The sequence below is a fragment of the Odontesthes bonariensis genome, chromosome 22 (assembly GCF_027942865.1).
Source record: "Odontesthes bonariensis isolate fOdoBon6 chromosome 22, fOdoBon6.hap1, whole genome shotgun sequence".
NCBI classification, from domain to species: domain Eukaryota; kingdom Metazoa; phylum Chordata; class Actinopteri; order Atheriniformes; family Atherinopsidae; genus Odontesthes; species Odontesthes bonariensis.
The window spans coordinates 5,824,448-5,851,343 of NC_134527.1; the positions used below are offsets into that span (position 1 = coordinate 5,824,448).

Genomic DNA, 26,896 nt, shown 5'->3' on the forward strand with positions numbered 1-26,896 from the left:
TATTAGTGTTTGAATTATTTTGCACTCTTGCAGGTACACTGCAGGACTCGATATGTGGATGTGTTTGGTGATTCAGTGACATTTTTGTGGGAATTGAACTGTGTTTCCATTCCCCTTGTAGGATTTTAGGCCATGATAATATCTCCGACTAGCAGCCTGTGACCCCTATAGTGCTGAATTAGCAGTTGTACAGTGAGTTAGCTCGCTTTACAGTTGCATGTACAAAGGATAGTTCTATCCAAAAGGTCTCTTGCCTATTTTTCTCTCTCAAAATATTTCTCTTGCAATCATTTTTGCAGGAACTGCAAATTCTACACTACAGTGCACTTATAGTCATGCATGATATGACTAATATGCACTCTTGCACTCCTCTTGTACACCTTGTATATTTTTACTTTTTCTGTGAAGAAGATTACCTACATTCATTTCTACTGCTGCAGCTCTCCAGGCATGAAACAGATCCTACCCATGTACCAAAGTAGATTTTTTTTTTTTTTTATGCCTCCACTGTCCGCCCACACGAGAACAAACTTGCATGAAACAAAGATGAATGCACAGACACAGGAAAACCCACGGACATAAATACTCACACACACTCACCGTTTAATGCTGTGTAATTAGTTCATCTTATACACAATTCAGAGACGGACTGCCTGCAGCCAAGGTGCTGGAGTTGCTGTTTTCCATTATTCATGGCTCTCCCCTGCAGAGGTGTCTTTTAGGGAAATGAGGGCAGATGAATAAAGCCCTCAGATTGACAGGCCGTTGGTACATTTGTGGGCAGTGAGGTGGCTTGTCGGCTAAAAACACCGCCCACTGACTGTCACTTGTTTGATCCCTGATATGTGTTGATCTTCCACCGTGAATACAGTGATTGAATGTGTCCTTTAGCGACAAAATGATATCTTCTGCTTCCTCAGCTGCTCTGTGCTTTACTGCTTCGCAGCAGTTAAATGACTAAGATGCACCAACCTTGGGTATTTTTAGCCTTTTTGTGCGGAAGAGTTGACATTTGACATGGTTACATTTTGTATTTTCTTCACTCTAAAGCACGCGGCCCGCCTCTGCACTCAGCAATCAGATTAATGAGTAGTAGGAATATTAAAATGAATGTTTATTTGCCTCTTCATCCAGAGTTCAATGAAGTCTTGACTCGTTTAAGCACGTATGTGCCATGAAATGATTTGTTTGCAATTTGCATATAGGTAAAGTATATTAAAAGGCAAAGCGGAAATGATTTGGAACATGGAGGTTTTTTTTCTTTATGCTTTTTTGTGTGTTTTTCTTGTCTTTAGTGCAATTTTTGCATCTTTGTGCCTTTACAAGTTCTACAAAGTTACAAATCCTACAGAAAACAGCTGTTAAAAATGCCTAATTGGCAGTCTAGGCTTTTCCTCTCTCCTTTGACAACCTCCCCATCAAACATTTTTTCTTATACTGCTGGTATAGTGGCTAAATTGGCATGCCTTAAATAAAGAATGTGCAATAGTTACAATATTGAAATTGCACAATGGAAAAATGCTCAGAACTGCAGGAGGCAAAAGAAGAAGGAATGTGGTGTTGCACCCTGGACTGTCATGCCAGAGAACCTTGAAACCTTCAAAGGTTGGATTTGAATAAATACACAGTATTTATACACAGCACTATATATATGAAAAATATTTGAATGTATAAATAAACATGGTTTGCTAAGTATTAAAACAGATGACAAAATTACACACCCAGTGCACGTTAATCCAATGCAAAGGGGGCTGTATCATTTATCTGGTGACTGCAAATCAATAGTTCCAGATTGGTGTTCTGTCACTCAATTTTGCCTCGGAAAACATTACACAATTCCTTCAACTTCATTGGTGACACTACTACGTGCAAGACAAGCGGACAAGCTTATTACAGCTGTGAGACTGAGCCGGCTGAAAATGAAGTGCGTCAGGAAGGGGACGAAGATGTAGCGTATGAGAAAGAGAACATGTAATTGTAAACCAACTCCGAACTTCCAAAACTATAAAAGAAATGAAGATGCAAATGAGGAAAATAATGGGCTTGGTTCGTACAAATATGGCGAAAAATAAGAGGAAGTTAGGGGAAAATATAAATAAAATTGGCACTGTGGAAAAACTCAGAGGTAATAATCATTAAAAACTAGGGCTGGGCAACAATTAAAATTTTTAATCGAATTAATCACACGATTTCCCTGATTAATTAGATTAATCGCATTTGTACGCAAAATCCAAAAATTTATCCAAAAGTGTGTAGCCTTTAGCATTTAGTTTTATTTTAAATGTACTGCCATATGAATGAAAGTGCCATAACATTGTTGTGCAAACACACTTTTAACATCAGCATCTTTCTGTAGTTTTTATGTAGAAGCCTCGCTCCACTGTCTGTTTCCTTGAATGACTTGCTGCTATCAGTCGTGTGTTTTGCCTTTAAGTGATATTTTAGACTGGAACTACTACGGTGAGAAGACAATTCAACTTGGCTGTAAATGAAGGAGTTATTTTAGAATTTATTTTGAAATACGTGCTTTTATGTTGAAACAAATAAAACAGGAAGTAGCGCAGGTTAGCTCCGTGAGCTTCACACAGAGACAGAGGAGCTCCTGTAACGGTTACCTGCTAGTTTATCTTTATTTTGTTACTCCATGCTTCGTGGTGTTTGCTGTAACTGTGTGAATGTGATGCATTCAACAGACTTTTTACAATAATAAAACCTGCGTTAATGCGCGATAAGATATTTATCGGCGTTAAATAATTAATAAGTTAACGCGATAATAACGAGTTAACGCGTCCATTCCTATTAAAAATGTCCTATTTTGTTTCAATAATCTGCATGAATATCAAATGTGTGACAGACCGCTAACAGGCAATATAACTTATTCTGCCACCTGAAATGTAAAGATGAAGAAACGAGGGTAGCAGTCTGGTACCACCCTGCCTAATGAAGGAATGCTTTTTACCTAATTTACATTTGCAGTCCACATTAAGCACCCTCCACTCTCTGAATTTACTGTCGTAACCGCTGTAACTCAATTTGTCTCGGCGGATCCTTTCGTAGGGCTCCTAGCTGCAGCAGTGATAATTACTCAGAACCATCCCATTTGATATCTCAGACACTTTTCCGATAGCTTTAGGTGGAACTCTCGTCTTCACGCCGGAGCTGCGTCAGTGCGCCTGCGAGCGCCTTAATTAATTCAGTGAGACCAGTGGAGTCACAAACCCTTTCCTGCAGGCACAAAATCAGCTGTTGTACAGTTCAGCACAAGAGAGGCTACGCTGGAGAAATATTCAGACATCAAATCAAAAGCAAACGCATGAATAATAAACAGGCTTCACTGGGATTCTGAATGTGTTTGATTGTGTTCATTTCTCTGAGAGAATTGTTTATATTCAGATGCAAAAAGACGTAAATGGAGTCAAGCGTGGATTAAACTGTACTGCTCTCTGTCTTCTCTCCTTTTTTATATTGTTCTCAGTTTAAGTAAGTGAGGAATGTTGGGCTTCTGTGTCCTAAATAACAGCAGCTGAAAGTCACGGTGTTCGATACAGGAGCTATGAGGGGGAGGAAAGGAGCTACAGGAAGTCTGCCTGATAAACGAAGTGTGATCAAAAGTCAATCTTTTTGAGATTCTTAGATCAGGATTTTTTTTTTTTTTTTTTTTTACTGAGATTATCACACAGTGTCTCACAGGACCGATAGTAGGCCCATACCTGCACCTGCTCCAAGAGCAGGATGGAATATGACCTCAGACGGGGGAAATTCAGAATGGGAAATGTCTTTTCGTGTATGTGATGGGACCCACGGATGGCAGACATGCCGCATCGTTGGAGTCATTTAAGCCTTCCTTAACCTCTTAACACACACTGTCCCGTGAACGGGACGCTGACGCCATTTTGTTTACAGATTTTTAACGAAATTGATGTCATACGGCATGTACACATACATATAATTGTAATGCCGCATACCGTTTGAAAGCTGAAACCGTCAGCTATCGTTTGAGCCCAACCACGAAGAACAACACTCTCCACAGCACTAACAGTAGTGTGATCTTCTCTGTATGTGACGCCATGGTATTTGCAACTGAAAACAAGGCAATTGACACTTCAGGCATAAACCTGGAAGTATTACCTTTCCAATGGTACCAAGTACATGCATGTATCTACAACCATGTGGGATCTCTGCTACTTTCAAGTTGGGTATGCCAATTTCGCAAATGAAGTTTGAAAAAGGGGGTGTGTTCTAAAGGGTTAAAAACGCCTTTGGTCCTGCTGTGAGCCAGAGTTGGTCTTTCCTGGTGATTCCTGTATCGTGTTATGTGCGATGGTTTTGCACACTGTTGTATTTATTTTACTGTTCTCATTTTATGGTACTTTTATTCATATTTGTGTAAAGCACTTTGGTATACTCCGGTTGTTTAAATGTGCTATATAAATAAATGTGACCTTGACCTTGACCTTGGAAAAGAGTTTTAAAAGTGTCAAACAATAGATTTTGCACTCTTGCCTCCTCCTTTTTTTTAATTAATGATTTTTTTAGAATATTTTTGTTAAAGTTGCCATTATTTATCTCAAAATGATAAATAGTAAATCACAGCAGCGTCTTGAATTTTTTTCTACGCAAACAGAAGGTGTTTACGGTGTTTAGGATTACCAGTTAATCACTCCATTCTGCTTGTTTTTCCTGCACATTTTCTTTTTTTAGGGCAACACCTGCGAATTGTTTTTTAGATTTGCATGAGATGTGTGTCTGTGCGGGTGGTCTTGCCATTTATTCAGGTTCAAAAAACAAACGGAGAGTACAAGATGGATTGTGGAATGGGAGGATTAGCGGCAATGGCTTCAGCAGAGCGTTGTGGATGTATTTCTCTGGCTAATGTCTTGTGATTGATGACTTGGCTCCATTAACTCTCTGTGTTTGTGTTCTTGTCAATTACTCATTAATCCTTCAAAGTGTTGACTTCATTTGGAGCCCAGACCGTCTCTCCACATCAAACACATATGCATGTGCAAGCTTGCACACGTGGCGGGGGTTGATGTGCCAAAGCTGGTTTTCAGTTATATTTCCATGACTACGGGTCATTTTTGGAAACACAGACTGCGAGGAGCGAGACAAAGAAGCAGGTGGAGAGAGTTCGGTCCAGGTTCATCTCTCAATACAGATGGGAAATGTCAGGTCGCTAGCAGATATAGTGCACAAGCTTTAAGAGCTGAGGAGGACACACAGAGAGAATACTGAGAATGCAGCCTTATGTCTTTTACTGAGACATGGCCATCGCCTCAGCACCTGCTTTTAAGATGATACATGCCAACAAAGACATTAGGAGAAGTGGCAAGAGCAAAGGTGAATGGTATTGCAGTGCTTTTAAGTAATCAATGGTATAATCCTGGAGGAGAGGATCTGTTCATTGAACCGCTGTTAGTTTACGTCCATAGGATCCACCAAGAGAGTTCCCCTGTGTTATTCTTGTAGTAGTGTATCTATAACCAAGTGCCACTGCTGACACTGTTTAGGACTTAATTAGCTACAACAAGCAACATCCCAAATCATTCATGGTAATTCCTGGAGATTTCAACCAAGTCTCCATCTCTTACAACTTTCCAACATTTTGTACACTGTTCCCACAGAGGAAATAAAAGGTTGAATTTATTCAATGCAAATGTAGAGGATGCATTCAGCTCTTCTTCCTGTCCTCCATTCGTAAAAATCAGACCATAATCTGGTTCTCCGCACCTCCAACTGTACAGCCACTGTTCAAAGGCTACCTGTCGCTGTACGTGCTTTCACAGAATGGTCTCAGGAAGCTGAAGACAGAGATGGGACCAAGTCACACATGTGCAAGTGTCAAGTATGTCTCAAGTCTTTGCTTTCAAGTCTCAAGTAAGTCCCAAGTAATTTTTTCTTACTCAAGTCAAGTCAGGTCAAAGTCACCTTATTATTGCAATTTTACCTGCAGAATCTGATCTTAATAAAGTGAAAAGACAAGATATAAGTAACTGTCAGTAAACATCATTGGCCAACGTGTCCAACCTGTCCACCCCGTATCATATCAAGCTAACGTTAGCTAACTACCAACTAGGCTAACAGGATAATATTAGCTAATTTGACAAGCACTTACTGGTCAGAATGGATCTTCAAATGACGAACAAAGTTGGAAGTTGTCGTCTGGCTGTCTGAGATGTTGATGCCGCATGTCTTGCACTGTGCTGTTCGTCTTTTGCCGTCAAAATGGTAATTACGAAAGCCGAAGACAACGACTCTCGGTCCCCCTCCCGCTGACATATTGATCCTGCGCTCCTACCGGGTAATCGATATTATTTTTTTAATCATTAATTTTATATTCAAACTGAAAACATGGACTGAATAACACTCAAGTCATTCAAGTCATCGTGTCTCAAGTCAAGTCAAGTGCCAAGTCTTTAACTTCCAAGTCCGAGTCGAGTCTCAAGTCTTTTCTTTTTTGTCAAGTCAAGTCACAAGTCATCAAAACAGCGACTCGAGTCCAAGTCACAGTGACTTGAGTCCCCATCTCTGGCTGAAGATGATCTGCGGAGATGCTTTGAGTCCACAGTCTGGAATGCACTCTGTGAGTCACATGGAGGTCGTGTCAGTGCCATTAACTTCTGTGTGGAGGCTATTATTTCCACAAGAACAGCGAGGTGCTTTCCTAGTAACAAAACCTGGATCACCACTGACCTGAGAAAGCTGCTTAACATGGGAAAAAAAAGCCTTCTGGTAGGGAGACGATGAGTTATTGAGGACTGTTAAAAACAGCTGAAAAAGAAGAAAACGGAGCGCGAGGAGGTGTCCAGATGGATGAAAATGATCACAAGCCTCAAGGTGTAAGAGGATCAGACTGATGAAAACCTGGACAAAACCAGTGAGCTGAACATGTATTTTAATAGGTTCAGTTCAACACTCAATATGATTCCCCCCACCACACACACACACACACACACACACCTGACTCTCAACTCTAAACGCATGCACACATATTTTCCTGGGTACAGCAGTGTAGCAACCCCCAGCTGGAAAAATAACAGACCTTTAGATGAAATTCTTGTTTCAAGCAGCCAATAGCAAAATCTTGGCTTGGCAAGACTGGTAATATGGCAACTACATCCATTAAAGTGTAAACATTTCTGCAGGCTGAAACAGATGAGATTTATTTTTATTTTTTTCCAATTTAAACCAAATGATTCTGTCTGCAACAGCTTAAAAAGTCGGCCAAGTTTCGCAAAGTTCCAGGGAAGATGGATTCATGTAATGACGAAGGCAGAACAGGTAGCTCGCTTCTCTGATACCAGCTACTGTGATACTGGTGGGGTCGGCTTTTGCACACCTTAAAGGGATAGTTCGCCTCTTTTGACATGAAGCTGTATGACATCCCATATTAGCATAATTTATGAACATTTTCTTACCCCCTGCTGCGTCCTGTGAGCCGAGTTCCAGCCTCGTTTTGGCGTTGCCGAAGGTAGTCCGGCTAGTTTGCTAGGGTCCCGAAAATAAAGCGTCTTGCTTCTCAAAACAATATGCGTTCAAAAGAGTAATACATTTGCATCACAAAATCGTCCCTCCAGAAAAAGTAAATGTTCATAAATGATATTGCTAATATGGGATGTCATACAGCTTCATGTCAAAAGAGGCGAACTATCCCTTTAACGTCTACTCGACCACGTCTTGGGGCTCTAATTTTAGAGCTGCCCTAAAAGTCCTGAACATAAAAACAACAGGTGTTTCCTAGAATATGTCAAATTTAGATCGCAAGTCGTACTTTTAGAAATAGTTGTGTTGAGTTGGATTATTTTTTTATTTCTTTTGCAAACATAACTGTCCCATAAAGGTGTTGGCTCTTGTGTAAAACCAATCTACTGTGGTTGACAGATCTTTCCTGACAGCGGTAAATATCCAAGGTGAAAGGCAATTTACTCGTCTGCTACCTTGGTCTTTTGTACTTGTACTGTCTATCTTCCTTTCATACATCTTTATATGTGGGTCTGCAGCTTTGTAGTTTTGTTTGTGTGACTGACAGTGTGCAGAGATGGCACCCTTTGATGCACCGGTGTCCATATGTGCATAATATATGTGAAATTAGTATGAACAAGCATTTGAGTGGCGTAGCTGCGTCATCTGCCATAAGCAAAAAGCATAAAAATGCTTTTCACAGAGGACTACTGGAGCATTTTTCCTTTTCTCTCCTAAATCTATCTGTCTTCTCGAAAAACCTCATCTGAACCGTGAAAGTGGAGACCCCCATGCTCCTGAAAATGACATCAGGATCAGCAGTTTGATTCCATTTCTGCCTCAAAGTTACCTGGTTAGCAATATCATTGTTGGATTTGCGAAAATTTAAGGCCCGTGTCTGAAATTCATTTTCTGACGTCTCATTTTCCTGCCTTTGCCATTTCCCATTTTGTTATAGATTCCGCTATTTACTGTGTTTGTTCTGCTGCTTGCAGTACTGGTGAGCGTCATCAGCCTTGGGTCACAATCAGCACTTTCTTCCCAGAATGAGCCACCATGCCACAGCTGCTTCTTTGATCACACTTGTTTCTTATTTACAGGACGGGATAGCCTGTTAGGCTCGCCGGCCTCCCTCAGCTGCCTCCATCATCCTCCATCTTTTCCTTCTTTTTCCTCACCTCATGCTGCCCTACAGTTATTCCCTGCGATCCAGCCTCTCCTTGTATCTGAACAATGTTGATTGTACCATGTTCCTCAATTTGCTGTAACGCAGTAAAGTCTCTCTTGTACGGAGCTATAAATCAAGACGATGTTCTGCACATGTTTTCAGGCAAACCGTCTAACAGAGAGGGCATTGTGCTTGGATTGAAAATACCCCACATAAAAGTCATCCCAGTAATTTAAGTTAAATACCTGCTTCACATGGTGCACGCTTTGGGGCATTTCTATCCTTTTGAATTCACTTTAAATGTAACTCTCTGTTGCATCACATACATTGATATTCTTCCCTAAAACAACTACTCCTCTAATAATTATAGTTGTGTCCCAGTTCCATAATAGAAGTGTATTGTAAGTCCTATATTTTTGCACAACACTGTTTTTGCAGTACTCTTGGGATTTTTCACATTTTCACTTTTTAAAAAATTGTATAAATTATTTTTCTTACATTTTACTTCAAGCGTTGAAAGTTGTTTTTCATTAGAATTTTTTTTTTTTTTTTAATTCTGTGACATGCAGTGGCCTGTAAAAGTATTCACCCCCCCCCCCCCCCCCCCCCCCCACCCCCTTGGCATTTTTCATGTTTTGTTGCCTCACAATCTGGAACTAAAATGGATCGTTTGAGAGTTTGCACCGTTTCATTTACAGCACATGCCTACAACTTTGAAGATGTATTTCTTATTGTGAAGCAAACAACAAATAGGACAAAATAACAGAAAACTTCAGCATGCATTACTGTTCACCCCCCCTAAAGTCAGTACTTTGCAGAGCCACCTTTTAGATTGGTCTCGATGAGCTTGCCACATCTTGCCACTGGGATTTTTGACAATTCCTCAAAGCAAAACTGCTCCAGCTCCTTCATGTTGGATGGTTTTTGCTTGTGAACAGCAATCTTCAAGTCTAACCGCAGGTTCTCAATTAGATTGAGGTCTGGACTTTCGGCCATTCCAACACATTTAAATGTTTCCCCTTAAACCACTCAAGTGTTGCTTTAGCATTATTCTTCGGGTCATTGTCCTGCTGGAAGGTGACCCTCCATCCCAGGCTCAAATCAAAGGCAGACTGACAGGTTTTACTCAAGAATATCCCTGTATTTAGCACCATCCATCTTTGCCTCGACTCGGACCAGTTTCCCAGTCCCTGCTGCGGAAAAACATCCCCACAGCATGATGCTGCCACCACCATGCTTCACTGTGGGGATGGTGTTCTTTGGATGATGGGATGTGTGACATAGCATTTTCCTCTGTGGCCAAAAAGTTCAATTTTAATCTCACCTGACCGGAGCACCTTCCTCCACACATTTGGAGAGTCAAAACGTGCCTTCTTATTTTTAACACTAAGTTGTGGCTTTTTTTTGCCGACTCTTCCATAACGCCCGGCTCCATGGAGTGTACGGCTTATTGTGGTCCTATGGACAGATGCTCCTTCAGCTCCTTCAGGGTTACCTTTGGTCTCTGCGCTGCCTCTCTGATTAAAAACTACCATTGTCATCATAATGGATGTCATTTTTCCACTCACACGCAGTTGCTCTCACTAGACATTGCTCATTAATTGAATGTTTCCGCAGTTAATTATTGACTGCATTAACAGATGTCCCATGGGCTTGTTTTTGGGGAGGAGGACAGTCTCTAACACTAAGACTTCATAAAATCCCTGCTTTTGTTTTCAGTTATTTCTCTGTCCCTGATTTTTAGCTTCACGTTCTGTGTGAGTTTGTCTGTTCTAAACTTTTATCTGAAGTCTGGAGTTGGCGCTAACCATGAAGAGGGGAGGGCAGGAAGAGGAGGAGAAGGACGTGAAAATAGGGAGAGGGAGAGTTTAATGACAAGCTTTTGATACAATGGGGGATCTTTGAGCTGACGGGGTTTAGTTGCTTCAAAATTGAAGTTATTATCTCTCGGCACAAACCAGGATTGTCAAATTGATTCAGCAGGATCGTTGTGCTCAGAGCGATTGGCCCCCTTCTGCATTCATTCACAGTCGAGTAATAATTTGAGTTGTTCCTTTGACTACATGCTAATAACTGTTTCAACGGTGGAATTCAGTTTTCCTTGCTTGCTTGAACTGTCAGAAGAAGAAGAATGAAGATAGATTACTCATTGAAGAGGAGCATGGAGGGACAGTCTTTTTGGCAGCAGATTTATATGGATCAACACCGGAAACTTTTGAAAGGGTTTCTTTTTTTCTTTAGCACTTCAGTACGCAATGAGCACAGGTATAATGGAAAATGCAATGACAAATTCTTAAAAAATGACACGGCAGCGGTGAGACATGAGCAGGTGGGGAGGGATCAGGCTCCTGCAGAGAAGGAAACTGTATCATCACTAAACAAGTAAAGTATCCTTCCGACCTCCCCGATGCTTTTTTTTTTTTTTTTTAATATTGCTGCTCAAAGTGTCTTTACCTTCAAAATAAGAGAAGATTTCCATCTTTATTGTACTGAGCCGCTAGATGGTTGACTAACGTGTTCGTAAGTCAGCATTGTTTAGGATTATTTTAAACCCGACACGAAAATGGGGATTGCTGTTGGTGTTTGCGGCGCTCAGGGACTGATCATTAAGAGCTTCAACCCTGTTCACATTGATTTCTCCAGACGACCAACCGCATGGGAATAAATTGATCTGCGGATGGATTGCACATACGAAAAGCTATCAGAGTGCAATGAGGCACAGCCTACAGCAATTTTCACTAGAAATGTGTTGGAAATCTTGTGTGTATGTATATATTTGGTCGGTGGGGGGGTGAAGAACTTCTGCAGAATGGGTCACTTCTCTCAGTAACCTTTTATTTTCTCCTTCCCTCTCACTTCGGTATCCCCTGCTGAAGCCTCGTGCTGTGTTTGTGCCCATGCATGGTAATGTGAGCAGAGTGAATGTTATGACCTCATCAAAGCATACCAAAATGCTTGCGGTGTGGATTCAGGAATACACTTTTTTTTCTTTCAATTTGTATGATATTCATGTGTGAGAAGTGCTTTTTCTTCTAAAGGACCTGAACTTCCTCCCCTCTTGTCTCCTCAGGTGCTGAAGGGCAGCAAAAAGCTTGGTCTCTCAGTGCGTTCGGTCGGGAGGATTCCAGGCGGCTATGTCACCAACCACGTTTATACCTGGGTGGACCCTCAAGGTCGAAGCGTGTCCCCTCCTCCTGACCTGCCCGAGCATCGGAGTGCCACCCTGAGGAGAACCGACAGCCAGCCGCGCAGCAACATGCAGCTTCTGCAGGAGGGAGATGAGAAGAAGGTAGAAGCACTGCATGGAGCCACAGGGCAGAGTTTAAAATGTTTCAACAATTCTCCAGAGTCCATTATCGACGAACAATATTCATGAGGAGACTTTCTCCTAGTTTTCTCCCATTTCGTTAAAACTCTGAAAGTAATGGGGCTCCTGCCTGAGTTGTATACAGTGTGTGAGGGTTTAGAGGCTGGCTCGTCATGACAACCATTGAGTCTACAGGCTAATGAAGGGCTTGAAGGCAAGCCGTTGTGGAGCCATTTGATTTGACGCTGAAGGCTGAATAGATAAAACATTCCCAGTATAGCTTTTGCTTAAAAAACGCTTTAAGTTGATCAGGTTGTAGTTGCTTTAGATGTTGAAAACTGTCTCTTCTGAGGCCTCAACCTGAGTTGCTCTTTATGTAGCTCAGAATTCCTTCCTGCTTCTCCCAACCAAGTGGGCACTTTTCATCGACAAAATATTCCTCGAGCTCCTCGAACCCTTATTCTGCACGTTTTTTAGACATGACCAAAGATCATTTCATTTCAGTGACTGTTGACCTGAATGTTTTCCATTCCATCATCTGACAGCACAAAGACTTAAATCAACATAGCAGGAGTGAATGACAGACGACATAGGAGGAACATTAAAGGATAAATAAATGCACCTTGAGACCCACAAAGTCCTATAAAACCCCATCCGCACATTTATACCCGGAGAGGAGTAGCTGTCAAAGCTTTTTAAGAGATTAATAGCCCCAGATCTTTGACATTTTTGCTGAGAGGTTCTCATTAATCTTGACATCTCCAGCTCTGTTGGTTCCAGCTGTAGTTGGTACGATGCAGATAAGCGTCTTCTAGTTAATGTGGCTGTCTTCCATTCTTTACTTCGGATAGCTGCTACCATTTATGATATCTAACCACACACAATACGTTTTTGTCTTTTTGAGCCAGTCCACATAAAACGGCTTATCTTACACATGTCCGACTCTCATGGGTTTGAGATGGGCTTCTCTTTCCCCTTCTTTCCAATAAACCCCATCCCACTGGAAGCATCTCCACGGAGTCTAGTTTAGACTAATTAACTGTGCTCTGCACAAAGCAAACTGAGGTGCAGAACTGTTGAAAGACACTTGGTCTGACAGTGATGGAGCAGCTTCACATGTGGCAAATATGCAGTCTGCTAAACATTAATTGATTTGTTAGTGAGGGAGTGGCAACTCGTGAAGTGCATCACATCAATGCAAAAAAGTATTCAAAGTCAGCTCGTCACACTCTTGAAATAGATGTATGCTGATGGTTGTTGACAGGCTTCCTTGAAACTTGAAACCTATCGGTCCCTATCTTAACATCGCTGAGGAAAAGGGACTTTTTTGTCAAGAAAATATCATTGAAATATGATTTAATGCACTTTTCCTCACAAAAAGCCTCTATAGATGCCACCCCAGATCCCATCACTTACAAAAACATGACACCGGACCAGTGATTCCTTTCAGAGCGAAAGAGCATTGAACTGATTAGCTCACAGCTGCTGATATTAGGGGACACTACGAGCCTTAAGAGCTGCAATGTGGAGCCAATAAAAGATGGCGCTGGCAATTAAAATTATTCTCAGTTCTGCATAAATGTCAGAGAACTTGAGCACCTTCATATTCCCAAAGGTGACTGGGTTGTCTCTGACAGGCAGACAAGTTGTTATTAGAATAGGAAGGCAGAGCAATATGCACAGAAGGAAAGTAAAAGTTGTGTGCCAGATGCTCAATCTACACCCAGTGGGTATATAAAAGAATGAAAATGACACTTTTTAATGGAGATATTTGCATATGTGCCTCTGTGTAGCCAAAGGGGTGCAACCAATACCCCTAGTCAATCTTTGTGTGCAAAGAGATGCATTATGAACCAAGCAATAAAAGCACAATTTGAAGTTTGACTCAGGTCAGCCATACTGAAACTCTCCCACTGGAGGCTGTAAATTTGGATGTGCTGTCTGTCCAAGTAGTTTAAAGCATTTTTATTTCAGTCATGTTATCATCGTTAAAGAGTCATAAAAAGAAAATACAACCTATTTCAATGCTAAGGTTTTACAAAGCAGAGTGAAAGGTCCTAAAGTTGGATAAATACATCCTAAGACGAACAACAACAGCTTGCATTTTACAAAAAGTAGACAAACATGCTGAAGTAGAAAAGAAAAACAGTCTTGCATCAGGTCTTTCACATTTCCAGGCATTAGTTCAGTTTCAGTCAGGTTGAGTTCTGAACTTTGACTGGACCACTGCTACCCTTTGACTCTTTTTCAGCCCCTCTGTTGTAAATTCTGATGCTGTGGCAACAAGCCCAAATCATCACTCCCCCACCTCCGTGCTTGACCGTTGGTACGAGGTGTTTCAGATGATATGATGTGTCAAATGTGGCATTGTGGCATCTCCACTTTAGTCTTATTGGTCCAAAGATGTTGTTCCAGAATGTCTTTTGGTTTGTTTAGATGCAAAATTGTAAACAAACCATATATTTTTTTTCTAATTGTGCCGTCATAAACTATGACATTCGGTATGCGAACTGAGGCGTGTCGAGGCTGAGGTGCAGCTCTTGTGCTTTCTAAACTTTCTCTGAGCGTTGCACAGTCTTACTCCTGGAAAGATCGGCTATTGTCTTGAATGTTTGTCACTTGGGAATAATATTTCACACTGCAGAATGATAATGAGGTCCTTCCCAGGTTGCTGGGCAACGATTGCTTCTCTAAGACCACTGCTGATGTCTTTCCTCCTTGGCAGTGTGTTAACACACTCCTAAACGCTTCAGAGCAGAAGACTGTCAAATTGTTTGCTTTTTTTTAGAAACAGTTACCCTCGATGACCAATTAATCAAGCATATTTGATTAGTAGCACCTGGCAGCTACTTGCCCTCCGAGTTTTTTACTCATTAGTTCCAGATTTTGTCATAGTTCCTGTTAAATGAAAAATGGCACACTGGACTACGTCATGTGTTGTTCATTTGAGGTTGCATCTACCCAGTTTTAAGACCATATTATTTTTCGTTATCTCCATCTATTCATGAAACCGTAGAAAAGATAGAGGGTGCGCTTTTGGCACATGACTGCATGATGAATCTGGTTAAAGAGAAAATCTTGAATATACATTTTTAAACCATCAGCGCGTAATGATGTGTCTCAAGAAAAATAGGGCTCTGACGTTAGAAAATTACTTTATCAAGTGAACGAACGGCTCAAGCGGGAAAGCAAATCGCTACAGAGTGACACTCTTGATGAGGTGACCTGGAGGCACTAAACAAAGAAAGCACATTATACCTCCTAGAATCCCAGCTAGTGGGTTAGAATAAACAGCAGCAGTTTTATCAGACAAATGAACCCTTCATAAACCCTGGAGCCTCTGGCACAGAGTGTAAATAGTGAGTTTTTCAAGGTATTTAATAGATGAAAGCATCGCAGAGGAGCAGGGTGCTCAATATCTATAGCTAAACTATTTTACATACACAACATTAGCTTTATCATGGTAATGTTTAAAGAGATTTATGTTCTTCTAAGTTATGGATGAATATATTAGATAATAAATCAAATAAAGAAGCAATACTTATATTGATCTAACGTATATCCTGACGGTTCTACGCTGTATTTAAGTTGTTCCTAGGACTGCCCTCCTCTGGATAGAGACCTCCGATGTTGTTCATGGGATCTGTTGGAGCCACTTTCCCAGTTTGGGGTGCAGGACCACATGGGCTCCGATTAGTTTTGGTACCAGGCCTTTTTAACTTCCTTTTTCAGCCCTCTGAATATTTTTAGCTCTTCGTGTTACTTCTTCTTGGTTTTGCTTTCACTTGGGATCACTACATCTATCAGTATTGGCTTCTTGTAGTTTGTCGGCCATTATATTATTGGGTAGGTTAGCCGGCACCAGTTTCAGTCTGGATCCGGAAGTCCCACATGACCTGGAAATTCTTTTTCAACCACCTTTGAAGGCATTTGTTATCGTACACTGTTCCAGCTACTTGGTTATGGCATTTCATGTGTTCCAAACCTATGTGCATCTTACACTCTGCTACAACATTATGGACTGTCTCAGCGGCCTGTTTGCACAGCCTGCACCTCGGGTCCTGTCTGGTATGGTAGGCCCTGGTTTCTATTGTTTTTATGCTAAGCGCCTCTTGTTGTGCCGTCTCTCAGACCGGCCTTTTCTAGGGACTGATTGGACATGCCAGCATCAGCCACTTCTTCAGGTCTGCCCCTCACTGGGTTTCAGCTGCCTTAGGCATTCGCTTAGTAATTCATCACTGGTAATTGTCTTGCTGATATATTCCCGGTTTTTGTTCTTTGTTGTTTCATCCTGGATTGTAGCCACCAGCCCCTTGGCCTCCCTCCATCAGCTAAGTGTCAGTCTCAGAGTGTTGCAGTTGAGGAACCTGTATTGTGAGGAGTTTTTTGTCTTGGTATCACTGGCTTTTATTCTTTTATCTCCACATTTTCCAAATTATGCAAGCAGGTATGTGCTAACTGTCAGGGTTAGGGTTAACAACAGGGTTAACAACGTTGTTGTTCCCATTCAGTTGACTCCTCAGGACCTGCCTTACTTTTTGTAGCTACTTGGTTGTGGCTGACTTCCTTGTAGTCTCTTTATAGATGCCATTTTCCTGTTTTTGCCCAAGATATTTGTAGCTGTGATATTTGCAGCTAACTTCTGGTAGGGTAACCCTTTCAGCTGTTATCTTCTTGCCTCACTTTAATACCTCATTTAACTTCCCTGAATGACATTTCGTTGTCCTTGCTGGGACCCTGGTGAGGTCCATCCTCCCTCCACCATTGGTGTTATCCATATAATGTTTTTTTTTTCCCACTGTGCCTTTAGCTGCCCTGTTAGCTGGCTAACTTCTCTCCATATCACCTTGACCTTAGCCTACAGCTATATCTTTTCCATTGGGGGTACTGCACCTTATGGCTTACTTTGTTCTTCTTGCTGCCAGGCATCTCTATAACTATTGCTGTGGTGTAGAGTTGGCCTATTGGGGTCTGATTGTCCCAACTGAGGTAGTATGTCATACTGCACTCACATCTAGATATTTAGAAGGTACTTTTTCTCTTTGTATTAAATGGCCAAGCAGGCTCCTGATATCCAGTTTATTTGTAATTTTCCATCTCAGATCAGCAGCCTTCGTGTTGACTTTATCAGGGTTTGTAAATGGTGCTTGGTACAGATCCTTGGATGATGGGGAGGAAACTTTACCTGACGTTTTGGCATTCTGGTCGTGACATCAGATTCTGTTTAACATTGAATACAGAGTTAGAAGTAAAGTGCAGAGAGACTGTCTGGAGTCCATTTCCACCTCCGAGTTCTTGGTGAGATGTGTCAGGACAGCTTTACGATAAAATGCATCATAATTTGCTGTGTGAATTTATGTCTGATTTATGCAGAAACACAAGTAATAGAAGCAGACATTGCCATTCATTCGGGGGCTTGCTTGGAATATCTTTAGTCTTTTATCTAATAGATGGATTATCAACAAAACATTACTTCTTCATTACCGAGTCCTTGTAGAGGTCACGAGCTGTGCCTCAGATATGCAAACCCACAGTGAGTCCCACAGTGAAGCCAACATTTACTTTGACTTTTGTGTTATTGCAGATATTATGAAACCAAAACATTTTTGTGTCATCAGCTGAATTTCTTTTATCTTCAATCTCTCAGACAGCGCTGAACAGCAGCTCTCATTCATCACTAAGTGATAATAAACATGTGTGCAAAGGATTAGGTTTAGGATACCGTAATCAAGTAGAACATTGAATTAATTATGCCAATAAAAACTTAGTAGAAAAAAGGCCTCGTGTCAGCATTGTTCAGAGATGGCATTGACCTCTCTGGGTTAAGAGAGGTCATCAGAGAGTTGAAATGTGTCAGACCAACCAGTGTTCCAGATCTTTTTTGAGAGAAATGGATGCTGTGTTCTCTTAACCAAAGTAAAAAAAGGACCATCCAGATTGAATAGACGAAGCACAAAGTCATGTACAAAGTAATGTAAGAAAAAATGTTCTTTTTGCATTTTCCGCACCGTCCCTGCTTTTTCTGACTTGGGGTTGTATTACAGTCCTTTTTAAAGAATGAATGAAAGTGGAACTCGGATACAGCGACCATCCTGTGAGGCTGGATGTGCTCTGGTGGAGAGAAAACATTGCATCATCTTTGGAAGAGTGAGTGACATTCGGCACAGTTCCTTCTGATCCCCAAATGTTTTTTTTTGTTTTTTTTTAAATAAAGGTTGTCTCAGCCACAGCTGCTGCGTTTTCTTCACCATCACACTTATGAAAAGCAGTGAAAATGTGCACGTGTGTGCTGACCTGTGCACTCTGTAAACAGCATCTCAAGAAAGCTTACGTGAATATGGACTGCCACGAGGGGTAGTTTCCCCATGGAGATGCAGCATGACATCTGATTGTTAATAAATGGACTGATCCATTCAAGAAGTTGATTTTTCTCACATTAAAATAGCTGAAGACGCCACTATTTCAGATTTGAGTGCTTTGTTTATCTGTTTATTTTGTGTCTGGTTGTCTTCAACAGGTCAACTTGGTATTAGATGATGGCCGGTCTCTGGGTCTGATGATCAGAGGAGGAGCTGAATATGCGCTGGGTATCTATATCACTGGAGTAGACAAAGGATCAGCGGCAGAGTGTGGAGGACTCAAGGTATCACTTTTATATGATTTCTTTTTTTCTTTCCTTTTACTCTCACAGACTTGTTCTCATTTTCATCTAACGTAAGCACAGCACGTCTGGTAACATTTTAAGCAACGATTTTGTTCTGTTCTTGTCACAGCAGGGTGGATATGATTTTAAAAAATGATGCATCAGATATCAGTCTTTTTTGTTATCATTTCAGTTGATATAAATATCCCATGTTTTGTTTAAGCTGCATCTGTGAAAAAGTGGAAAACAAGGCGAATGCAGAAAGAAAAGCCACAGAACTAATTAGCATACCGCCTCGCTCACTGTTGATCTTTCTGACATCCGCCTGCTCTTTTCACACTTGGCTTCAATCTGCCATCACTTGCACTTTGCACAAGGTTGCCAACTAGATCGAGTCTGCGCAGTGTCCCGTCCGGGAGATCTAGAAATCCAACCACTCGGATAAATCTCCTTCAGATGATGTCTGGACTGACAGTCTTGGCAACCCATTTAATCCCCAAACAGTCCTCTCTGTAGTTGCATATCGACTAACCAGCGAGCAGCCATTTTTTGAGAATTCAGCTGAAAAGCAACACTTAAAAGGAGCCAGGATGGAGGCCCGTGAGCAGAGCAGGTGGCTGTGATTTAGTGCAAGCAGCCTTCAGAGGTCGGGGTGTATCAGCACTGGCCTTCCTGGTGATTCAGTGTCTCTCACTGATGGCTCAGCACGTACAGTATTCTTGGAGGAATCAGAGTGGTCTCTCACATCTCCTGTTTGTACTGCCTAATGAAATTTCCTTTGACATGACAGCAGATGGAGAGCCTCTGCTACATATTGCTTTATTTTTTATATAATCCCTAATTTTTCGCTACTTTGGACTACGCTCTGTTAAGCTGTTAATCCTCTTCTTCACCATATGGACTTTAGGAACTAGTTTCTTTAAACTCTGACAAATTGGAAAGGTCCTGCGTGTTATTTGCTGGACATGATTAGCCTGGAAATAATGAGTATGAAACCAAACTGGGCTTTGATTAAACGGCTCAGAATTATGCATTTAAAACTAACGAAGCAGCATTTCCTGATGGTGTTTTTTACAGTGAGAGGAGACAGTTGGTGCCTGGGATGCTGCAGGGCAGGGATGTTCACATCCGGTCCTCGGGGGCCCGCTGTCCTGCAGGTTTTAGATGTTTCCCTGCTTTCAACACACCTGATTCAGATGAAATGGATCTCTTGAAAAGATTAAGTTCTGCACAAGCCTGCTAATGATGCATTGATCTGAATCAGGTGAGTTGAAAACATCAAAAACCTGCAGGACAGCGGCCCTGGAGGACCGGAGGTGGACATCCCTGCTGTAGGGCATTACAACAAAGGTGAGAGCATGCTGTTTATTTGCTGTGATAATTGGAAAGCAACAGCAGCTCTTGTGTTTGATGTTGCTGGGTTGATAATACCTCCAACATGGTGGCTTTTTAACCATATCGCCACAAAGTGGGGATTCAAATCCTTCTCTTTGTCATGTAGTAGATACGCATCTGTCGTAAGCACAGCTTTGCCTGGTTCGCCGACACGTTTGTGTTCGTCACAGTGACGCGGCGACAGACGGAGCGTGGCAACAGACGCACCCTATCCTGCGCTCTCGGTCTCATGCTTGTTAGGGATCAGTCCATTGTTCTGCCAATTACACAGACACCTGCTGAAGGGTCCACACAGATTCACTGCACAACGGCTTCTGTTTGAGTATTTTTAGCAACAGGCCTCTAAGTAAGACAGTGGAAAGCAAAGAGTCAAACACTCGGTGATAAGAAATGTGCCTTTTGTTATTCGATTATACTCTGTCGTATATAAGAATGCTTCAACACTTTTTTGAAGAACACGTATTGGAAAACCATCAAACCGACGCGTTTGAGCTCAAATAGCTTTGTTTTTTCTCCGACTTTCTCTCCTTTTTTTCCTCTCTCTGTTTTGCTGCCTGGTAGCTTGGGATTTAAGGTGGATTGTCTTCATTTGAAAGCACAAATAAATAAAAGCTAGAGGTTGTTCTAAAGTAGGCACACTTGCTCTTGAATCTAGGGCTTTGTGTAGGACACCAAGATCTAAATAAAGGAAATTTTTTCTGCCTGGTGCCGTGTCTTTCTGTCAGGTCCTTTTTCCTGTGATGCTCCAGTGCACACTTTGCTTTACTTGCCGTGCACTCTCTCGACAGACTTGGAGGGAGGTCAGGAGAGAGTAAGAGAATGAGGAAAAACACAGACACTGTCTCAAATGTGTGCGCATACACACACAGACGCTCAGATTGGCAGAGCATCGACGGCACAAATACAAAAAGATGTTTCTCAATTACCTCCGTATGTGTTCGTCAGCCATTAAGCTGAGCAAATGGCTTGCCTACTAATACATACTGTATCCCACAATATCCCCAAGGAGCTAATTACTTGTAGCAACCCCTCCAGTTGTCATTATCAGTGCAGTCAGTCATGGCCCTGACACTGACAATCCTGAACAAGATGAAGAAAGGCACATTCCAATTCAGCAGATATGAATCTAAGCATTAATAAGAGTTCATAAGATTGACGTATTTATGCCTTTTTGTCATTGTTTTGGTGTTTGTACTGACATATGGCAACTCTGTTGACATTTGGATGATGAGCTACCTGCTGTCTCCGAAGACTGGGTTTAAACTCTCAGCAGGGGAGAACAGATGCTCTCAGATTAGACACATCCTCTCCTCAAAGGACTTCACACTGGTTCTGGCGGGGGGATTTATAGTGTTTTCAGCAGCAACTTATTGTTTCAGTGACCATGTCTTTAAAAATGAAAGAAAGAAAAAAATCTTGATCATGTACCCAAAGAAGTATGTAGTAAACTTTTTCGACTTTAACGCATTCTGCTGCTATCTAACCTCCTCTTCGGGACATCATCGTACATGTAGTCGAACCCACTGGAGAGACGTTTTTATGTCTCTTGAACAGCGATTTTTGTCAGTTAATGCTGCCTTTTCTAAAATCAGGATACTTCTAAATTTACTGTGTTTACAAAGAGGTTGAAAAAGATGGAACTGTGTGCGTACACTGGAAAAAATGCCCCACCAAAAATAAGTAAAAAAATCAACAAATATGAGACGTTTTTGCTTGAAATAAGCAAAAGAATCTGCTGATGGAACTAGTGAAAATCGGCTTGTTAAGATTTTTTTTAAATAAAATGTGATATTTACGACTTTTGAGATAAAAAGTGATCTTGAAATTAGCTTAAAAAAAACTCTTCAAATGAAAAACAAAAGCTTGTTTCATGTGAAATATGACTCAAAACAAGATGTTTTCAAGACTTTTTCACTTAACAAGATATTCCAGATGTATTGTCTTAAAACAAGTCCCTATATCTGGCTGAAATGGTACTTGTTAGGCAATTGTGTCTTATATTAAGTGTAATGAGATACTCAATGAGAAAAATATAGTTGTTAAGATTTAGATTTTTTTCCAGTGTAATTACAAAACCGTCGGCCCATTTCAGTCTAATTGAGCGAATACATGCAGGAGTGTCATGTATGCTTTCTTTCTTTTAACATAGATATGTATAAGCAAGAGTAACTGTCATGAAACAGAGTCGGCCTTTCACATTTCAACATATGATTGGTACATTTCACCGTGCAACATGTCAGGTGCCTGACGGACACAGAATGATGTAGGAGGAGACAGCAATGAGGGCCGACTATGATAATGTCGTGCGGGATCGTCGTTATCTCTTCAAAGGCCTTCTTCAACTCAGGTTTTATTTCTACCTCATTTGTCTTTGTTATCTACTCTGGAAATGTTTCCAGTTATCTCTGAGAGTATTACGCTGTTCTCCTTATGGCTCACTGGCTCAGCTTCTGCAGATAATTTGGAGCTGGATATAGATGTCTTGAAGAGATGAAAGATTAGTGAAGGACGGAGGCATCGCTCGGTTCTACTTGGCTAGATATTATTCAAACCCAGAAATAAGTCTTCGGTTGAACTCGGCACTTGGGAGGAGTTTTGGTATTTCAAGTAAATCTTTTTATTTGTTGGAAAAAGAGCGTCTGATGCTGGATTTCTGTGCTTTGGCTGAAATCGGAGCATCCACTCTCCATCCACAGTGGAGCTGCAAACATCCTGAGGGCGCAGACTACAACCAACCGGAGATATTTCTGATTGTCAGTGCTCACCGGGAGATGCTTTCTTATAACGGTCTATGATGCTGGTGCCTTACCCTGCAGCTGACTGCTTCACTCTCTGTGTTTCTACACACTGGTTCTCATCTGGCAAGTAAGACTGTGATGGATGGCTTGAGTCACTCCCAAGAAGTCGGTGCCTTGGCCTTCGGGCTCAGGGATGAAAGTTCAACTGTGTCACTAACTAGGGTTGCAAAATTCCCAGAATTTTCAAAGACGAAAACTTTCCATGGGAATTTAAGGGAATTTAACGGGAATTAACGGAAATTTATGGGAATAAACTGGAAATTTTCAAAGTTGAAGGTTGGCTGTTCTAGGGAACTTAAATATAGTTGAGGAAAGTATATTTTAGCATAATCTTGACTAAAACAAACAGATGCCATTCCTCAATCACATGCACAGAGCACAGTGCTTACTGCACAGCTATTGAGACCACACCCCCTACTGGCACTGTGCATGCCTCCATCACATGATCAGACAGAAGATTTCTAGAAGACTGGACCACACTTTTGAGCCTGAAACACAAAGACTATTGAAGGCCCACATTTGAGCCTGTGGACTTAACTAAGTGAAGTAAGTTTTGAGTCTATTGACTGAGCAAAAATGCAGAGGATTGCTTGAAGGAAGATTTGCATGTTTAATGGGACGTTTTGGAGGAAGAGTGGCATTTTTCATTTAACATTTTGAATGGGACTTTGTGGAGATTTTTGGATGGGGGGGGGAGTACATTTTTGAATGAGTGGGGTTAGGGGATGGGTAATATTGAACCCAACACTACTGTTTTTGTTCATCCATGAAACAAGTAATTAGAACGTGTTCTACTCTACTTACAAATAAATCTGTTGAAATATCTGTTGAAAACATTTTGTATGGATGTTTTCTTATGACTTCTGTTTATATTTATGCTTGGATATAATATATTCCCAGTTAGTTCTCCTAAATTCCCATTAGTTCCCATAATTCCCATTATTCCCATGGAAAGTTTCCAATATGGAATATATCCAAAATTCCCAAGCTTAACATGGAAATTTACCGGAAATTTTCCGCCCCGTTGCAACCGTTGTCACTACAATATTTGCCTTTCAGCAGTAAAGAAAAGGAGCTTTAAAATAATTTTATTTTAATTATTTATTTTTTCTGGGTGTGCATATAGAACAGGTAGGACATAAATGCAGGACATACTTGTCCAGTTACTAAAAATCTAACGTATTACACCTCTTCCCACGTACACACTACACACTGCAGTGTGTAACCAAACACTTTAAGGAGAAGAAAGGTCAGCCCAGCCGCCTGGCCTTTTGTTGACATCTACCTGGTTCAGTCTAATTCAATTAGAGCTGGGAGGAGAAGGTTAAGCCCACTGTGATGCCAATACAGGAAAAAAGAAAAACTAAGGGAAGTAAGTGAGAAGTATTTCCAGTTTCAAGTTTCAAGTCTTTTATTGTCAGATGCACAGAACAACAAATCAAATCAAATCAAATTTATTTGTATAGCACATTTCATGTACAAACAATTCAAAGTGCTTTACATAAAATAAAAGCATTGCAGCAGGGAACAACAGAGTCGGACTGGGCACTGAAATTCTGAGGACAGGACACCGTACAGCAACTACCATAACGAGACATAACATGCCGTAACATGACCTGACATAAGTACTCTAACAATAACAATAAATAGGCAATATGGATACGACAAAATATACATTTTATGCTAATTACTAGAGCTATACTGAACATGTAATACACATAATAGCCTATGCTAATCTAAGACCTATACTAACCTAGAAACACAAGTTAAAAATACAATATTGTGCAATATTGCATGTTGTGGTGCAAACAGCAGTGGAGGTAGGCATGTGTAAAGTGTCGAGTGTGAAAGTGATGAGAGTGCGTTATAGTCCATTTAAGAGCCTGATGGCCTTAGGATAGAAACTGTTCTCCATTCTGCGAGTGCGAGACCGGATGCTTCTATACCGCCTACCAGAAGGCAGCATGGTGAACAGTCTGAAGGATGGGTGAAGGCAGTCTTTTAGGATCCTGCCAGCGAAGACATCTTGTGTTTACTCAAATTTTAGAAGATATGTCTGACTGCTTTTAGCTTATTTTCTAAAAAGCAGAACAAAAGAAGCACTATATGACCAAGAAACTTCAGAATTATGTGTGCAAGTGCTTCCGCTGGCAAAAGTGGGGGTAAGAGACAACATATCATTGCAGACGATATTATTATTTTCATCGCAACTGTTTGTGCAAATTACTGCCACCAAACAAAATGTAAATGGTTTGAGGTTAAGTTTCCAAGTCTAAAGCATCACAAGAGGAAATGGCCAGCACACTGGAAAAAATGCCCCTCCTAAAATAAGTAAAAAAACCAACAAACACAAGACGTTTTTGCTTGAAATAAGGAAAAAAAATATGCCAATGGAACTAGTGAAAATCGCCTTGTCAAGATTTCTTGAAATAAAATGTGATATTTGGGACTTTTGAGTTAAAAGTGATCTTGAAATTAGTTTAAAAACCTCTTCAAATGAAAAAAAAGCTTGTTTCATGTGAAATATGACTCAAAACAAGATGTTTTCAAGACTTTTTCACTTAACAAGATATTCAGGATGTATTGTATTAAAACAAGTCCCTATATCTGGCTGAAATGGTACTTGTTAGGCAATTGTATCTTATATCAAGTGTAATGAGATACTCAATGAGACAAATATACTTGGTAAGATTTAGATTTTTTCCAGTGCAGACTTCCTTTAGAACAGATGTGCACGGCATTCTGGGCCCATTATATGTACTTCATCATTTGATCCGATACCCATAGGCTGTTATGAGACTGAATACTCATACGTGATGCAGACCAGCCACTGATGTTAGAGTTGTTCACTCCTTTCACTCCTCTTAAAAAGCATTTCCGAACACACCGAGCATTTCAAGCCACTGGGGAGGGTTCAGGAGAAAATTTAGCTTGATTCACTTTAGCTCACAGTAAGAGATAAAAGGGTATGAAATAGAACGTGAAATTTCAACCCATGAGCTGCCTTGGTGGGTCTGCTGTAATAGGTTGGATATTGACCAGGATCCCTTTGTTACTTTGCTTTGTTACATTTTCTCTGGGCCATGTCTCTTTTTGCACTTTGAGGAGTATAATGAAGCCAGAATGCTATGAAAGTCATTTTTTGAAAGGACAGTCCCACAAAAGGGATTTTGACTATGTGAGATAAGACCCTAAATATCTTTTTTTTTTAACATATGTTTATTGGACATTTTGTTAATTTACAAACGGTGAACAAGAAGGTACAAACAAGAAAAAACAACAACGATAGTAATAGCAATAATGATTATTAAATAAAATTAATAAATAAATAAATGGAAGAAGAAGAAGAAAAAAAGGGATGTTTTTAACCACAAAACAAAATATCATTGCTTGTGTAGGAATCATGGTGGTAGAGAGATAAATAAATGAAAAATATGTGAATAAATAAATGCGTATATCTATATATACACGCACATATACATATATGTAAAGGTCTAAATGTGTATACTAAATCAAGATAGTAAGAAAAGATGGATAAATCTTCATATCAGCCATCTACTTCAATATAATTTTTCTCTAGGAAATTACAGAAAACCTTCCAGATTTTTCAAAACTTGTCAAGCTTATTTTTCACGGTGTCGCTCATCTTTTCTAAAGCCAAGTAAAAAGACATCCCTGTTAACCACTGCCAAGTAGTACAAGGTTTATCCCTTTTCCACGAACAGGCTCCTTCCTAAATATCTGCTCGAGAACTACATTTACATTTGTGCGTTGCAGCCAGCGTTAGCTTATATACACACAGCAGTGAGCTGGCAGCTTGGTAAAGACACATCGTGCTGATTCAATCCGTGGCTAAAGAATAACAGGTGTGTGCCTGTCCTTGGTGCCAGTGGGTGCACAAAACCAAACGAGCTGACATCAGCTAAAAATAAGTTAAAGCATTGCAAAAGTAATTTGCTTGCAGTGTCCTTACCCTTGTGTCTGTCCCTGTAAACAATTCATTCATGCCATAAAACAGGATGATCCCTACACTGCAGAAAGAAAATATCAAAGCCCCGTGCTTCCATAGTACAGTACATCCACGTTTGCACTCAGCAGGAGAAGCTGTGCCTCGGTGTTTGTTC

At 40.8% G+C, this 26,896-nt stretch overlaps 1 protein-coding gene across 1 annotated transcript in view; it reads left to right on the forward strand.

Moving 5' to 3' along the window:
• whrna (whirlin a) overlaps positions 1-26,896 on the forward strand; it is a 153,647-nt gene that overhangs the window by 62,769 nt on the left and 63,982 nt on the right. Inside the window, exons 3-4 of the mRNA XM_075455977.1 lie at positions 11,700-11,918; positions 18,454-18,579. Of these exons, the coding sequence (XP_075312092.1) occupies positions 11,700-11,918; positions 18,454-18,579 (345 nt within the window). The remainder of the gene's footprint in view (positions 1-11,699; positions 11,919-18,453; positions 18,580-26,896) is intronic.